The following is a 16,764-nucleotide window of genomic DNA, read 5'->3' as shown; positions in this document are numbered from 1 at the left end:
GAAGCTCCCGAACGATTGATCAGGAGGGAGAGAATATGCCAGCCGGGCATGTGTCTCTGCCAGGGTCCTACTTGAGTGTAGGACGGGCTCCTGACAGTGTTTCCATTGGGAGACAAGACTCAGCGGAGACTGTCATGTCTTTAAGAAACATGGTTTATTTTACACATATTTACACCAGGGTGTTGAAAGAAAACTGTATAAAAATGATTTATACAAAAATGAGCAAAAATGTAAAAATATATACCAGATATATGCTGGAAAGGCCAACAGGAGGAAGGGTCATTTTATCACATGTGGTGGTAGTGTAAATAGTTGAAGGACTTTTGGGAAATTGTAACGAATTGAAAAGGATGTTTAAATTAATAATCCCTTTTAAAAAAACAACCCAAAGCCTTTTTTCTAGGAATAATGGGGACACAGGTCCCAAGAAAGCTGACTAGTTTATTTATCTATATGGCAACAGTAGCTAGAAGTTTATATACACATAAGTGGAAAGAGAAAAGATTACCAACTAAGGAGGAATGGCTTATGAAATGGATGGAATACAGCGGTACCTCGGGTTACATACGCTTCAGGTTACATATGCTTCAGGTTACAGACTCCACTAACCCAGAAATAGTGCTTCAGGTTAAGAACTTTGCTTCAGGATGAGAACAGAAATCATGCTCCGGCGGTGCAGCGGCAGTAGGAGGCCCCATTAGCTAAAGTGGTGCTTCAGGTTAAGAACAGTTTCAGGTGAAGTACGGACCTCCGGAATGAATTAAGTACTTAACCTGAGGTACCACTGTATGCTGAAATTGTGAAATTAACTGCCAAATTAAGAGGACATAATGATAAAGTGTTTAAGGAAGAATGGAGACCCCGGATGGGTTACCTTTCAAAATATCACCAATAGATGAAGTTGCAGGCAGGATTTAAAAATATAAGCAGTGGATTAATGAAAGATTTAACGGTAGCGGGGTTTAGAAAATAAAAATACATGTGTTGTAAAGCAGCTAATGAAAAGGAGTAAAAAAACAAACATCAGGAAAGGACAGGAGGGAAGCCAGGAAGCAAATTTGTACGTTAAAAAATTGTATATGATGACCAATGCTTTAGAATATTGTTGGAGACTTAATAAAAATGATATAAAAAAGACGCAACAGAGACTGTCATGCATTTGAGAAATATGATTTATTTTACACATATTTACACCAGGGTGTAGATGGAGGGAGTGCAGAGGTTATAGCATGCACATCTCAAGAGTGGCTTGTTCCCCACAGCAGTGCTGCATCAGATTGCAAGACAGCTCCTTGCCGCTGTCAGAGCCTGCCTTCAGCCGGCCTGCCAAGATGCTTCTGTCCTCCAGTCCCCATATGAAGTTCTGGTCCCTCCTTTCTTCTTCCCAAGAACCTTTGCTAAGCTGCCCCTCCCCTTCTCCAAATCTCTCAGTTTTAAAAGGGATACGTTTTTCCTATGTCGCATCATGCTCTCATCATGCTCTTGGCAACCCCTGTTGTGCACAGACCCAAGGGTGTTTCTTTGACATTTTGATGACTGCCACTGTTTCATAATGGCTTGCACTCAACTAGCCTGGCCAGAACTTCAGCCCAGGCTAGTTTGCATAGGCTAAACCCAGCAATTTCCGTGTTTGGCACAGTTCAGGAGACCTGCTGCAGCCTGTATTTCCCCCTCAATGTCCCCAATATTACCTGAATTCCACCATTTTATTAATTTCTAACATTCACTAACTCTAGACCTGTAACATTATACAAAATTAATTTATTGGAAGTACAGAAGCCAGTTAGGACTGAATTCTTCCATGCGGTCCAAGTCTTTGAGGTTGCAAAATAAGATCTCTTCTTCCAGTCCTGAGGAAGGAATACTGACAAGGTGCTTTTGATTGTTGACAGCAGAGGGTTGAGCTCTCCCATGCCCTGATTCCATAACCCGGGCAGCTGACTTTTAAAAGCGGGGATGGATCCACTGTGGTCTGTTTTTAGCAGAGAGCTCATGCAATCCAGTTTCATCAAGGGTTTAACGTGTACCACCTTTTATCAGGCATCTTCTTACATATCCATCTTTTTTGTCTATCACAGGGAATGTTTTCCCAGCATTTTTGGGGGGTAGAGCAATGTGCTTTTAGGATGGCGCAGCGTTTGTTATCTAAGTCATGCGGCATACCTGCCTTCCAGTAACTGAAAACAAAAGGCAGCACCAGAAATAAGTGAATCAAAAGGAATGAATCCACACTGGATATTTACTTTATTTAGGAATGTTAAGGAAATGTTCAGCTCAGTTCTCTCACACTCCTGTTTTCTGCCTCAGGGTTGCCACCTACTGATAACTGCAATGCATAGATTTATTTATTCATTTATAAAAAAAGATTCTGTCCATCAGCAGAAAATACATTATGGGGGGAGTTTCTTTTTGCCACTGTGAGCTGTCTCTCACAGTATAGATCCCACGGTACATTATCTGATGCCTTTTTCACACTACATAATTTTATTGTATTTTGTTTCTCACAGTTATATTGCAATTAGTGCAGAAGGCATCCCCCTACTAAAGAGCAGGTAATAAATTGTAGAATAAAACAAAGCACCCCCTATTTGATACATGAGAATTGGGTGGCGGATTGGGGGAGGGGCACTCATTTTGTTAAGCCTCATGGAAATTTAACTCTAGAGATGAGTAGGGTGTCTCATTAAAGAAAAGCCACAGAACCACAACAAAACCCAATCGATTTTTTTCTTTTTTGTTAAAAAAACCTCATGATAACAAACATTTTAATATATATTGTTTTTTTTGGGGGGGGGGATAGTTGGAGCAGAAAAATTAAACAAGACCTGAAAAGGAGATGAGAAGGCAGGTTGGAAAAACTGTTGCTTAAAATACTACTCTAGCAACGAAGCTCAGCAGTGGAGAGTCCCCCTCCTGTACCCAGGGTGCTTAGGCATGTGATCTGGCCCTGTAAGCCCAGTGCTGCTTTTGCGAGCGGTGCTGGGCTTGCAGGAAGGGTGCTGTGAACTGTTACATCCTTCTCACGGTGCCCTCCAATTGGAGGGTGGCTGAGAAGGATGCAACAGGCCTGCGCCCTGGTCCCTGTGAGCCCAGCGCTACGGACTTACTCGCAGGGTCCAGGGTGCATGTCTGTTGCTTCCTTCTCAGTTGCCAACAGAAGGACGCAACAGGCCACAATGCTCTCCTTGCACAATGCCCTTCAGAAAAGCATCACTGAGCTTGCAGGGCCAGGGCACATCCTGTTGTGTCCTTCTCAACTGCCCTCCAGCTGGAGGGCACTGAGAAGGATGCAACTGCTCATGTTGAGGCAGGGTGCCATGATGTGCCCCCCAAAAAACTGTGTTTTGGGTGACAGTCCCCTCATCCTCCCCACACACTACACCACTGATGAACCTCATTTGGTGGAGCCAGAAAAAATGGATAGCAGAGCAACAACCAATGATAGACAGAGCCAACTAATCCTGCTTTTGTTCCCATTCTCCTTTCTTTTGAGCTCTATGATGGCAACATTGAGTCCAAGTAGGCAGAGACTGACAGCCATTGCAACCCTCTGGACTGTTTGTAAATAAGGTGGTAATGACGGGTCCCCCATGGCTGGCTTGCTAAAGATGAGGCAACAAAACTATCAAGACATTTTAAACACTCAAGATCACTGCATGTCAACTTTTGATTAAAATGGAAAGGAGATGGTTGCTTGCCTTCTACTAAACTATAGAGCTCAAAAAGAAATATAAAACCACAGCCTGTGTGAATTCTAGATGTAGGTAAAGAAAAACAAGTGTGCTCAGAGATGAATGCCTAACAAGGTTTCTACAATACAATAAGCAGAGAAATTTTGTTTACACTCACGTGGTTCCAACATTAATACCGTTATACCATTGCCATTTCCCATCCTTATAAGGGAGACCAATCCACGAGTCTTGATGTGCAGTATTGGTTTCTCTTTCTAGAAACTCCTGCAAAGAGCACAATCAGAAGGTCTTTCCTAGGAATGAGGAACCAGAATCCTCTTTCAAATCAATTCCAGATTACATATCTTTCTTAGGAGAAAAACAGTCTCTTCCAGTAGTGAAACAAATGTGAAATGTACATGGGCGGGAGAATGTTTCATCACAGAAACAAGCTTGGTTTCTTTTCCCACCTACATGTACTCATTTGAATGTCTGATGAAAGGAATAATGGGGGGGGGGGCTAAAAAAAAAATGGTATCAATTATATAATATAATTATATTATTATAATTATAATTATCAGAGGTGAATTAATTCAGGTTGGGCACCTATGCACTTATTGGCATTCATCTTTCTCTTTCTCTTTCTCTTTCTTATACCAGGAGGTGTAAGGAAATTGACATTGTACTATGTCCAGTCTGCAACTCAAAACACATTCTAGCAAAGTGCCCAGCAATCTGATACTTTTAGCTTGGTTCATAAACTCTGCAGTAGGATTTTGATTATTTGGAGTATTGAAGGGAAGATTGCAGTGGAAAAACACATGCTAAACTTCCCTTCCAAGTCAAGTCCTCACCTGGGAAAGAGGTATTAATATGACAAAAGGTGTTGATGGCCCATCTAAGAGGAATCTGGGCCTGGGCAGACAGAAGGTAGCCAAGGTAACTGGGTGTGAAGTGACGGGAAAAGAAAGTCTTTAGCAAGGTTTGCTGGGAAGAAGAAAGAGAAGAAAGATTGGAATCCATTTTGAGTAGGCTGCCTGCAGTCTGGATGGGAGATGCCTTTGACTCCAGGGCTGCACGGCTGTGGGATACAAACCCCTTTTGAAATGACTATGCTGTATCTGAACTCCATGCAGACTGAAGGTGTAAATAGGCAAATAAACCATATTTCTTAAAGCTACGGCAGTCTCTGCAGAGCCAGTGTGGTGTAGTGGTTAAGAGTGGTAGTCTCGTAATCTGGGGAACTGGGTTCGCATCTCCGCTCCTCCACATGCAGCTGCTGGGTGACCTTGGGCTAGTCACACTTCTCTGAAGTCTCTCAGCCCCACTCACCTCACAGAGTGTTTGTTGTGGGGGAGGAAGGGAAAGGAGAATGTTAGCCGCTTTGAGACTCCTGAAGGGGAGTGAAAGGCGGGATATCAAATCCAAACTCTTCTTCTGTCTCAGTTCTCTAAAGGAACACAGACCCTGGCTGAGTGCTAGGAACCTCCTGGGATCTTGCTGTTGAGGTTTATGAGAAACTGCAGCTTTGAAGTGGACAATTAGTGAGTTGGCAAGAAGCCAAGTTAAGCAAAAGTACGTGAGAAAGTGTGCTTGGAGACAGGGAAGCCTAGCAACAGGCGATGATTGGGTAAAAGTTTTCCCTTATAAGCAGCATGACACAGTAGTTTGGTGTTGGAGTTCAGAGGTTGGTGTGTAGAGTTTAAATTGCGTCTGTGCCTATAGTAACTTGTACAAAGCTGTGCTATACTTTGTATATAATAAAAGCAAATACACATCAAGTTACTGTTCAGCACGTTATGTTCCTGAGTAGTCACCCTGGACTACACGGACTAAGCAGCCGGTAGAAGAGAGTTTTAGTTGAGATCCATCAACACTTTCCACCGCTCGGCAGAGAGTGGGGGTGGCACCCAACTTTTGTAACACTATTTTAAAAAATAAACACCCCCCCAAATCACCAGTACTTTTTGATCATTGGAGCACAGTTTATATAATTTTGCCCCGTGATTTTTTTCTGCTTGTGGAGGAAAGGAGCAGGAAGTTGTTGAGATGCTACAGAAGTTTCATAAGCACCCAAAGGGCATAAAATAATCAAATTGTGAAGGAATAGTTTTGGTGTTCATGTATTCCAGTGTTCTGCTCACCTCCTCTTCAAGACTTCCAATAGTAATCAGCATGGATTTTTCATCCTCACAAGCTGTTATTGCTTTGTGCCACGGCTTCGTTCTGTCTTCAAATAAATATAAGACTTCCTTGTACGGCACCCATTGCTGACGAAGCTTTTTACTAATATCCTCTTTGAAACAAGCCGGGAATTTGCAGTGAAAAGAGAAGGGAGGAAAATAGGGAAATAAGAGAAGCCAAACTAAAGGTATCTCTCTCTTTCTCTCTTTACAAACACACACACACACACACACACACACACACACACAGCATTACGTACTCCTATTACAAGGTAAAGGTAAAGGGACCCCTGACCATTAGGTCCAGTCGTGACCGACTCTGGGGTTGAGGCGCTCATCTCGCTTTATTGACCGAGGGAGCCGACGTACAGCTTCTGAGTCATGGTGAACCAGAGCAGCACATGGGAAACGCCGTTTACCTTCCCACCAGAGTGGTACCTATTCATCTACTTGCACTTTGACGTGCTTTCAAACTGCTAGGTTGGCAGGAGCAGGGACCAAGCAACGGAGCTCACCCCGTTGTGGTGATTCGAACCGCTGACCTTCTGATCGGCAAGTCCTAGGCTCTGTGGTTTAACCCACAGCGCCACCAGCGTCCCACTCCTATTATAATCCATCATAATTTATTGAAACAGCTGGATACCCAACCCTCTAAAACGTTTGTCCGTATAATGAAAACATTTAGGCTCGTTTCATGGAGAAGTGTCTGTGAAGGGATTCCAACAGACTAGTACTGCCCTCTTGATCCAGCAGTTGAGCCCCCGTGGTGCTGAGAAATGGAAGGTGGAAGCAGATAACCATGATTCTCCAGCATAACTGTCTCAAAGAAACTTACCAATTTCATCTTCTATTTCAGTCACATTGATGATCAAGTCAACCAGTTTGTCTGCTAACTTCTGAGTTTCACGAAATATTTCAGCATCTAAAAGGTTTGAATAATTCAAGCCAGTGGGATCTCAAACATCCATCAATGTATATTAAAAGCCACTTTCCAAAAATCCAGTGAACGGTCACATTCTAGCATGAAAAGAAGAAGAAGAAGAAGCAGAACCCAAATATAGGACCCAGAAAGAACAGTCCTGATTTTCAGAGTCTGGCATCATCAAGGGGAAAGGGCAGGCTTAACCCAAATCACGTCCTCATCTGAATAAAATAAAAGCCTAAGCTTGTAGGTTTCATTTCTTATGGGACCTGCAGGTTCACTCCCTAGTTTTTCTTGAGTTTCACAGCAAAACCAATCACAAATGATTTCATAGCAAAACAGACAAGCATATAAAGAGTATGTGTTATGTTTGAGTCTGATTTATCAGATCTAAACTACATCTTTTCAGCAAACGAAAGGTTCTCTGTTCTGGCTGAATACTGTGAATGAAGGGATAGCATTTCCAGAAAACAAGTAGCAGATGATAAAAGGGTGTTTAATTTTTCTTCCACCTACTGCAGTGCAGCCACTTCCCTGCATTTTTTTTCTCCCTGCCTGAGCTGAAAGACTGTTAATAAGTTCTTATGGGAGAACCAGCCTCATATAACCAACACGCTGAAGTATAATTAATGCATGAAGGGGTTAACACCATAGAATAAGCTTTCCTGCCAGGCTTAGCTAGGTCACTTTCCCTCACCTTGGGATGAAGCTAATCAAGGCCTTTGTTTACTTTCAGTCTACCCAAGAAGCTCAGCATGTGAAGAGTTTTTGAGCTGGTTGTTGCAGCCCAGACCGCAGGGCTCTTACAAGTCATTCTTGTGTTCTTATACCAATAATTTAGGAACTTCCACTACTGTAACTTAAGCCAAGTTTACTGCCTGTGTTTTCTGGCTGATGTATGGAAAAGCACATGAACCCAGAGGTGAAGCAACCTGCTCCGGTACTGGGAGAAGCGCTCGTCCCGGGGTGTGTGGCGTGTATCCCTAGGGTCATGGCGCACGTCCCAGGGGGCATGGCACGCCACCCGTGGAGGCGTGGCGTGCATCCTTGGGGGTGACCGGCGCGTCATGGGGATTGCCGCCAATCGGGGGTCAGCATTTTGTCACCCCCTTTTGGAATGGAACCCAGGGCGATCCGCCTCCCCCCCAACTTCGGAATGCCTCTGCATGAACCTGACCTTTGAGGAGTTTGTAAGTAAATCAATTTTTAACTTACCAAATGTTGAGACTTTTTCTATGCTAGGAGAAGACATGAAGTTTGGAAGGGTATATTTTAAAAGCCTCAGAGCCTATCTTTCCATGCTTTACTCTGCTGCATATTTTGTGGTTTTAAATCTCCGCTGGGGTTCTCTCACCAAAGTGTTGTTGCCCCAAACCTGGATCTTTGCATCCAGGGAGTTCTCCTTTTTAAACCCTTTTTTTCTTTGTCACAAACAGTTTTGCTGTGGGGTGATATCCCTGGGTTGGGCAGGGGGGAGGCGTGGTCTTGAATACACAGACTGAAACCCATTGCTTACCATTCTTGCCTTTGAGAGAGGGTTCCCTTTTTATCATAAAATCCTTAATGTTCTTAAATGCTTTTACTACAGCAGATGACTTTCCTGATCCCTGAATATCTAGAAATGAGTTAAGAATAAAAGAAATTGTATTCTAACACACTTGTCTGGGCATGGCTGAACCCCCACTCTGGAATTTCTGAGACTGGTTTTGAATCAAGGCTCCCCAGGCCTTAGCTATGGAACCTGCTTTCCTTGGAGGGAAGTCATATTTTCTGGCATGAAATCTATGCTTTTGTATACTGCATGAACTGCTTTCCCCAACCCTACTACTAAATCCATTGTGTCCTACCTAGAATGTGGTTCTGCAAGCATCATGGGCACATTGGGTAATGACATAATAACTGATGAGGGATGTGATGTACCTGCATTTTTAGGAGACACTGCCAGCACAGGCAAAGCCACTTTATCCCCTCCATACATAGCGGTGTGTGTGTGTGTGTGTGTGTGTGTGTGTGTGTGTGTAAAATGGGATCTGACCAGTGGACTAGATTCTTATTTCCCACCCACCCACTGTGGGCCAACTTTGACAGGTGGATGGGATCACTCACCTGTCACTCACCTTACATCAATATGACATCAGGTGGCAACTTCAACAGGGCTTGTTCTTAGCACCAATCAACTGATTGGTGTTTAGAGCAAATACATTTGATTGTGTTTTGTTAACACCAATCAGCTGATAAGATATGGATTCCCATGGGGCATGCAAATAGACATTTTTCCTCTGTAGACTGGTAGAGGAAAGAGGTCTGATGGTGAGTTTATTAGTACCCACAACCCACCTTCTAAAGCATAGGTTGGCAAACTAAGGCCCGTGGCCCGGATTAGGCCCAATTGCCCTCTGGATCCGGCCCACGGACAGTCCTGGAATTGCTGCTTGGATCGACGTGATTGTTCATGCTGCGCCATTTTTTTGCAAAAAAAAATTGGGCACCATTTCCCCCCCCCACACACTGTGGCGGTGCCTCCTCCATCCTCCCCCCTCCTCCTGGCTTCTCCGCGCCCTGCGGAGGAAGGGAGCTGAGCTTTGTCTGGTGCCAGCTAATCCGAAGGTTCACCACCCGTGCGCTGAGGCACGACCCAGACTCGCCACCCACCCCCTCATGCCTCTGTCCATGGCCACGCTATGGGCATCGTGATGGGCGCATCACGGGTCTTCGGCTGGAGCATGCTGCACCTGCTGGCCCCGCGCCTAGTGCCCAGGAAAGCTGGCCTGGAATGGAGAGGTGACGCCATTGCCGCTGGCTGCCAACCTCAGGCAGAACAGTGGAGGAGGTAGGAAAGCAGGGGGAGAGAGGGGGAAAGAGCGAAGCTCCCCTCCACCGCTTGGGTGTGCATGCGTGCGCACACAGTCTGGCCCGCCACAAGGTCTGAGGGGTGGTGAATCAGCCCCCTCCTAAAAAGGTTTGCTGACCCCTGTTCTAAAGGCTGTGTCTTCAAAGAGGCTCAGCTGATTTGTTCTGTCAGTGAGCCTTGCTCACCAAGGAAAAATTCACAGCACACTTTAAGCTCCCAGCGTTGCTAGGTAGCCATGTCTTTACCTGCCCAATTGATTGACTGGATGAATATACTTGTAGGCTGCTTTCCCACAATGAGCTGTGCCCGCAGCAGGTGCCGGGTAGGTCAGCGTTGTTTCAGGGAAATGGCTTAACTGAGGCGCACTCTGTTTGAAAGTCTACATCACACTGAAGTGAAACCAGCCCAGAGGATTTAATGGGTTTTCTTTGCTACTTACACAAAATAGTTGTCCCGAGTGCGGCAAAAAATAGGATCAGGCACAGCGTTACTGCAGTAAATATACCAATGGAAGATGGAAACAAGTCTCGTATATTATGCAAAAAAGCAGCTAGCTTTCCTTGAAGGACAAAAAGAAAGAAAACTCTGCATTAACCACCATGAGCCAACATCCTACTATTATCCCAGTAAGGGGGGTTGGGATAGAGTTGTTTTTACAATACTTGCTTATACACACAGAGATATTTGCATATATACAAGAAATGTGTTTTAAAGCATAACCCGCATTGAATAAATCTATAAATCATTAGCGGTGTTTTGAAAACATATAATAGGGCTGCCATAAGTCCAGAATGTCCTGAACATATTTGGGATTTGTCCGTCGAAAACCTGGACATATCAGAAATGTTATTTTTTTGGTGAATTTCCTAAAACTTTGGCAAAAATAAAAATAATGGCAGCCCTGACATATAAGATATTTATCCTAAAGAATCTATACTTGTCAAGACCCATTGTTTTCTGGTTTCACCCTTCACATGGTCCTTAGGATGAGCAAGCCATGGACAATTTTCTGATTTTTTTCTCCCCTGTCAACTGCCAGGGCCAGTGAATGATGGAATCTCTCTTACCTGCCATTGAGATTCCCTGTTTAAATGGTTAGATATGCTGTTGAACTGCTTCTGAGAGATGATATATAATGAGATGAAAAAAATGTTGAAATATACATTCATAAAGAAACCAGAAGCATTTTTACAGCATTGTGGGGAGTGATATAAATAGAAAGGAATGTAAGCTCTTTTTATATGCAATAACAGCAGCAAGAATATTACTGGCCCAAAAATGGAAGCAAGAAGAATTACCGACGATTGAAGAATAGAGAATGAAGTTAATGGACTATGCAGAACTAGATAAACTAACAGGAAGGATTCGAAACCGGCAGGACCATAAATTCACGGAAGACTGGAGTAAATTTACGGACTACTTGAAAAGTATTTGTGAAGGTCAGACAACGTTTGTAGGTTTGCAAGAAGTTTTGTGAGGAGTATTATTGGAAGTATTGCAAAAATGGAGAAGGGGAAGGATAATTTGTTAAGAGATGTAAAGGCAATATAAAGTTAAGAAATGCATAAGAAGTGGTTAAAATAGTGGATCATCAGAGGTGCTGATGGAAGTCTAAAAAGATTGTATAAGTGATAAGTTTTGTGGTACATTTTATAATTTATATGTATATATATATATATATATATATATATATATATATATAGTTAGATATGCTGAATCTTGTGAAGCCTTTTCCACGTATGTTAGCACAGTGTGGATCAGGAGAGAACACAGGCAGAAACTTGAGACTTCTCACCATCACTGTCATAGCCAGAAGCTGACGATTGACTCAAACCCTCAACCTCTGCTGTTTGTTGAGCTAAGTGAACCTTTTTGGCTGGCAAAGCATTGCAGGCTTTTCTCCAGCCCTCCCCACCACGACTGGTCACAGATGCCTCCTGTTACTGTTCCTCCTCTATGCTATGAACAACTTCTCTGTTCTGCATACATACCCTTTGCAGGGGCCTGTTTTCTTCTTCTTTTTAGTCTTGTTCGGGATGCCACACTGGATCTGGATGACACATTCGATCTGGAAGCCACATTGGATCTGGATGACACATTAGATCTGGAAGCCACATTGGATCTGGATGACACATTAGATCTGGAAGCCGCATTCGATCTGGAAGCCACACTGGTTCTTGAAGCTGCATTGTGGTGTTGGGTCACATAATATGTAATTTATTTGAACATCAGCTAAAACTTGCAACAATGGCACTGAAAAGCCATTGTGTGCTAGCAGCTAAATCCCAGTCGGGTAAATTATTGAAAAACTTGTAGCTCAGGAGCGATGATCCTGCAGAAATTCAATTTTCAACTCAGGTCTAGCAGGGGGGCCTTTCGGGACACAGTAAAATGCAGCCAGAAACCTAGAATAAATCCTATACTTGGAGAGAGGTTAAAAAAACCAAAACAACCTAGCCTAGCCCCACAGATTACAGACCTAATTAGTGGAAAAAGCAGCTCATGATGGAAAAAATGTAGGCTTCATTCTTCTCAACCTCAATGCAGGCTTCAATTTCAGGTTCAAAAGTACTACATATAAGCTAGGAGTTACTAATGTCAGCATTCATTTCAGTTTAAAGCAAGCTCAACTCAAACTAGTTCAGGCAATGAAAATCCCCTCAGGTCCAAATTATAACCCCACCATGTTTACAGCAATAAATGAGACTGGTCATTTATTGTAGGAACACAAGGGGTGGAATTGTGGTTCCCATATTTAGAAAGGTGACAAGACTGACCCAGCAAATTATAGACCAATTTTCCCATTGTTACGTGCAAACTGTATTCACGGTACCTATTGTCAAGAAAGAAGCATTGAATTAAAGGAAGCAAATATATTGCCCCAGGAGTAAATAGAATTTCAAGAAGGAAATTCAGTAGTTGATCATTCTTTTTTAATTACTCAGTTGATTCCCCAGTATGGCAGAGTAAAGAAATGCTCCTTGTATTCTGCATTTGTTTATTCGAAGACTGCTTTTGGTCTGGTTAGTAGGGTAAATTTGTGGGATGAATTGTCTCAAGCAAGTATTGATGTCAGATTATGGTATCGTACATAAAAAGATTTGAGTAGAACATTCTGGAGAATAGGGCAGCATACCATATACAGTTAAATTATTAAATTATAGCAGCATTAGAGAAGGATGACAATTGGAAACCAAATTTGTGGAAAGATGGAGTTTATTCGTTATGCATGGAAATAAACTACTGTAGACAGTAATACCTTGGTTCTTGGACTTAATCCTTTCCGGAGGTCCGTTCGACCCCCGAAACCATTTGAAAATCAAGGCGCGGCTTCCGTTTGGCTGCAGGAGCTTCCTGCACTCAAGCACAAGTCATATCAGACGTTCGGTTTCCGAAAAATGTTCGCAAACCGGAACGTCCAGGTTTGCGGCGCTCGGGAGTCGATTTGTTTGGCAACTAAGCCATTCGAGAACCAGGGTATTACTGTATTCTGGAAAGTGGTTTGTTTGTTTGTTCATTTTTTTAACGTCCTCTTGAGACATCAGCCATCCAGAGCGGCTGGCTGGGGCAACTCAGTCAGATGGGCAGGGTACAAATAATTAAATTAACATCATCACAACCACCAAACTCAGCATGAGGGTTGCCGAGGTGGCGGCACATTTTGTTGACGTTTGGATGCCAGGCACCATCTTGAGATATTGTTGACACACTTGGCACAGGAGTTCCTAAGGTGGGGGCAGTGGTCTTCATCGCCATTTAGATACCAGGAACTATTTTGAATCAAGAGTGCAGATTGAAACATAACTTTGGCCTGACCTCCTCACCCAATTTTCCGCATGATGGAAATCTGTCTTTCTGAATTGCACTGAAGAGGAAATATCAGAAACAACTTACGTTCTGCGAATGTCAAGCCTCCCGCCATTTTAACTGCTGATTTGAATTGGCACCTTATGTCATCCTGTGTTCAGAACCATATAAAGTAGTAGACAGTTAGCACAATTTTCAGCAAATAATTTAGTAGTCAAAAACCAATCAAAATAGGCTGCAGAAACTTACCTTCTTTTGTTGACAGCACCATCTTATCTCATTTTGAGTGGTGTTTCATCCTGGAGTCCTTCTATATAATCATGAAATGAAGTGGACAATTAAAATAATATCTCAAGATCTACCTATTTCAGTTATTAATTTATAAGATTTCTTATCTGTCCTTTACCCACATGGTTCCGGGGCAGGTTACAACAACAGAATATATAAAATTATAAATTGCAGATAAAACTATTCAAATATAAAACAAATAAAACCATTCAGACCAAAACAGAACAAAAGAGGTGGGTCTCACAAGACACATCAATTGTCAAAGGGCAGGTAATGAATTGCACCAGGAGAGGCTGGTGCAGCAACTGTCAATTCGATGGTCAACTGCAGATGTGAGTCAGAGAGGCTGAGCAAAATGGCTGCACTGGAGCAGAGATGCCTGAGCAGCCAAAGGATAAAAACACAATGGGCAGCTGCAAGCAGGGAGGGATCAAGGGTGAAGAAGAAGTAAGAACTAAAGAGCTAGGCTATTGGCAAGTCTTGCCACAGTGGATTAGGATACAGTTATGGGAGGAAAGGAAAAGGCAGAAATTCTGGGGCTGGCTGCTCAAATGATGAATCAGGGAAGGAAAGCGTTTGCAGAAGGACGAGAGAGGATGTTTCACACCAGATGATGCAGGGATTGATGGGGAAGCAAAATGGTTTAAATACACAGAAGGGCTCCAGACTCAGCCGAGTGGAGAGCTCACCAGGAATCAATTTGCAGTTGGGGTGGGTGGGTCAAAGCTATAGAATGAAGATGTTAGGTGTGTGGAGAGGGAATTGAGCAGAAGGGGTGGTGTCCGTGGCACCACCAGAAATCCAAGTGTGTCTTCAGGGCTTAAGAAGCTTGGTGACCTCTAACCTCGAAGGAAGCCAGAGAGCGGATAATAAAGGGAGGTTCACAGAGAGTGCTGGAATAAGTTGCTTCCTCTCACTGTAGACCTTATCAAGCATAAAGCAATCTACCTCTGCCTTTCTGAAGAAAGATAAGGAGTGGTGGCAGCCAAAAGAGGACACTGAGAGGCCTCACCACCTCCTCCACTTCTCCCTCTGTCTGCAGGTTGAACAATGGCGGCTGTGCTTCCCAATGCCTGAGGGCAATTCTTCTGTCTCCTTGCCCTGTAAAGCCAGGAACCTGGGCTTAAAAGCATCAGGCCAGATATAATTAAGCAGACTCTTTCCTTGCTTCTCCTGTGTGACTTATTTGGCTTGTGCTACTTACTGTAAGGGACGCGAGTGGCGCTGTGGGTTAAACCACAGAGCCTAGGACCTGCCGATCAGAAGTTCGCCAGTTCGAATCCCCGCAACGGGGTGAGCTCCCATTGCTCGGTCCCAGCTCCTGCCAACCTAGCAGTTCAAAAGCACATCAAAGTGCAAGTAGATAAATAGGTACCGCACCGGCAGGAAGGTAAACGGCGTTTCCGTGCGCTGCTCTGGTTCGCCAGGAGCGGCTTAGTCATGCTGGCCACATGACCCGGAAGCTGTACGCCGGCTCCCTCGGCCAGTAAAGCGAGATGAGCGCCGCAACCCCAGAGTCGGCCACAACTGGACCTAATGGTCAGGGGCCCCTTTACCTTTACCTCTACTTACTGTGAATAAGGGCTTGTATCCAGCCAACTTCTACTCAGAGCAGATCCAGTGGAACTAATGATCACAACAAACTTAAGCCCATTAACTTTAGTGGGACTACTCTCAGCAAATGTTAGTGGACTACAAGTTTTTTATACTGGGCATATCTTTCAAAGTGGCATTGATAGAAAGCGGAAAAGCTCTTGAATCTCATCTGATACTTTCAATTCAAGAACAGTCATAAAGGATCCGGGCAAACATTAAGCGCCAATACATTTGAGTAATGTTCCCCACCCAGCAGTGCCCTGTCTGGTGGTGCCTTAGTCAGTTTTTCTTCTCTCTGCCTCTGTTTGTTCCTGCAGTTGTTCCTTCCTTCAGTAGCTCAACCACCTACCCCTTTGATGCAGAACATTCCAGAACTCTTCCCATTCAGGTTCTACTGTTGCCTGATTGGCTGACTGCCATGCCAAATCAGCATTCAACATAGTGCATAAGCCCAGGAAAACATTTCACAGAATTTTTTAATGGATTCATTCATTATGTAGATATAGATATATCGGATTTAGAGAGCAGTAGCTGTGTGAGGCAGACACAACAGTAAGGAGGACTGAATAGCACCTGCAGTCCCAGATATCTCGCTTCCTGCACCAGGCAGAGTAGGGGCAATTGCCAAGCAATGGCATTTACAGTTAGTGAGAGGAGACTGTCAAGGAACTGTCAGGTGAGCACAGGTCATCCACAGGGCAGGAAAGAACACGAGGCAAGAAATGCAATCAGCTTTTATTCACAGAAAATAACATCATAGCAGAGTTCTTCTGGCTCGACTTAATTCAGCTGGAGATGTTGCTGAAACTGACCACTGACCCTGCTGTGATGGCTTGGGACTCGGACTCAGACTTGGAACCAGAGGAGACCCAGCCTGCACCGGATCCTTTGCCTCAGGCATCGTCTGAACCAAGTCTAGGGCCTGATTCTGAAGAGTCCCAGTCTGCACAGGTTCCCCTGCAACAAGCACCAGCTGGCCCGAGTCAGGGGCCTGAGCCTGCCCTGGCTCCAGATGCGGGGATGACCTTGTTGCCTTCAGCTGGGCCATCACTTACAGCTGCTCCACTACTGGTTGGGTCAGGGGAGGCTGAGGCGGCCCCTGGGTCTAGAAACCCACCGACGTCTCCCGAGCTGCAGAGACTAAGGTCTGAGGGAAGGAGAGACCTGAGTTCTCGCAGGAGGAGTGCTCGCCTTCGGGCGAAACAGGGAGGCGAGTCCTTGGGGGATCAAGACCGGCCTCTACCCCGACAAAGATAAAAAGCTGTCGGACCCTGCCCCAGATTGCGGGAGCAACATTACTGTATGCTAGATCCTGCCTGAGATCCTGTACCTGTCCTTGCCTGGTTTCCTGCCTTGTGTCCTGCCTTGGCCCTGTCGGACTGACTCCCAGCAGAAACTTTGGATTCTGGACCGGTCCTGGATCGCATTTCACGAGTTACCCCGAGG

General features: G+C 44.3%; 1 protein-coding gene across 8 annotated transcripts; it reads right to left on the bottom strand.

The window, feature by feature from the left end:
- Window positions 1–1,741: 1,741 nt before the first annotated feature.
- Window positions 1,742–15,670, bottom strand: LOC308485348 (C-type lectin domain family 4 member M-like). Of its 8 annotated transcripts, XM_081021146.1 has the most exons (11): window positions 15,568–15,670; window positions 13,684–13,744; window positions 13,522–13,585; window positions 11,728–11,810; window positions 11,619–11,691; window positions 10,067–10,186; window positions 8,293–8,391; window positions 6,690–6,776; window positions 5,816–5,967; window positions 3,850–3,956; window positions 1,742–2,177 (listed from the first exon to the last, which is right to left on the bottom strand). In XM_081021146.1, exons 3-11 carry the CDS (start codon window positions 13,547–13,549, stop codon window positions 2,009–2,011), a joined length of 918 nt encoding a protein of 305 aa, XP_080877272.1. In that variant the 5' UTR covers window positions 13,550–13,585; window positions 13,684–13,744; window positions 15,568–15,670; the 3' UTR covers window positions 1,742–2,008. The 8 variants fall into 8 exon arrangements, 6 of the variants coding, with proteins under 6 accessions (XP_080877272.1, XP_080877270.1, XP_080877271.1 ...); XR_013990483.1 differs by having other exon boundaries at window positions 6,690–6,871; window positions 11,619–11,810; XM_081021144.1 differs by having other exon boundaries at window positions 11,619–11,810.
- Between the last annotated feature and the right edge of the window lie 1,094 nt (window positions 15,671–16,764).

The sequence above is a fragment of the Podarcis pityusensis genome (genome assembly GCF_964106645.2).
Source record: "Podarcis pityusensis genome assembly, chromosome: 9".
Classification (NCBI taxonomy): Eukaryota; Metazoa; Chordata; class Lepidosauria; order Squamata; family Lacertidae; genus Podarcis; species Podarcis pityusensis.
The sequence above is the reverse complement of the archived record's forward strand: the minus strand, read 5'-3'. Positions and strand labels throughout refer to the sequence as shown.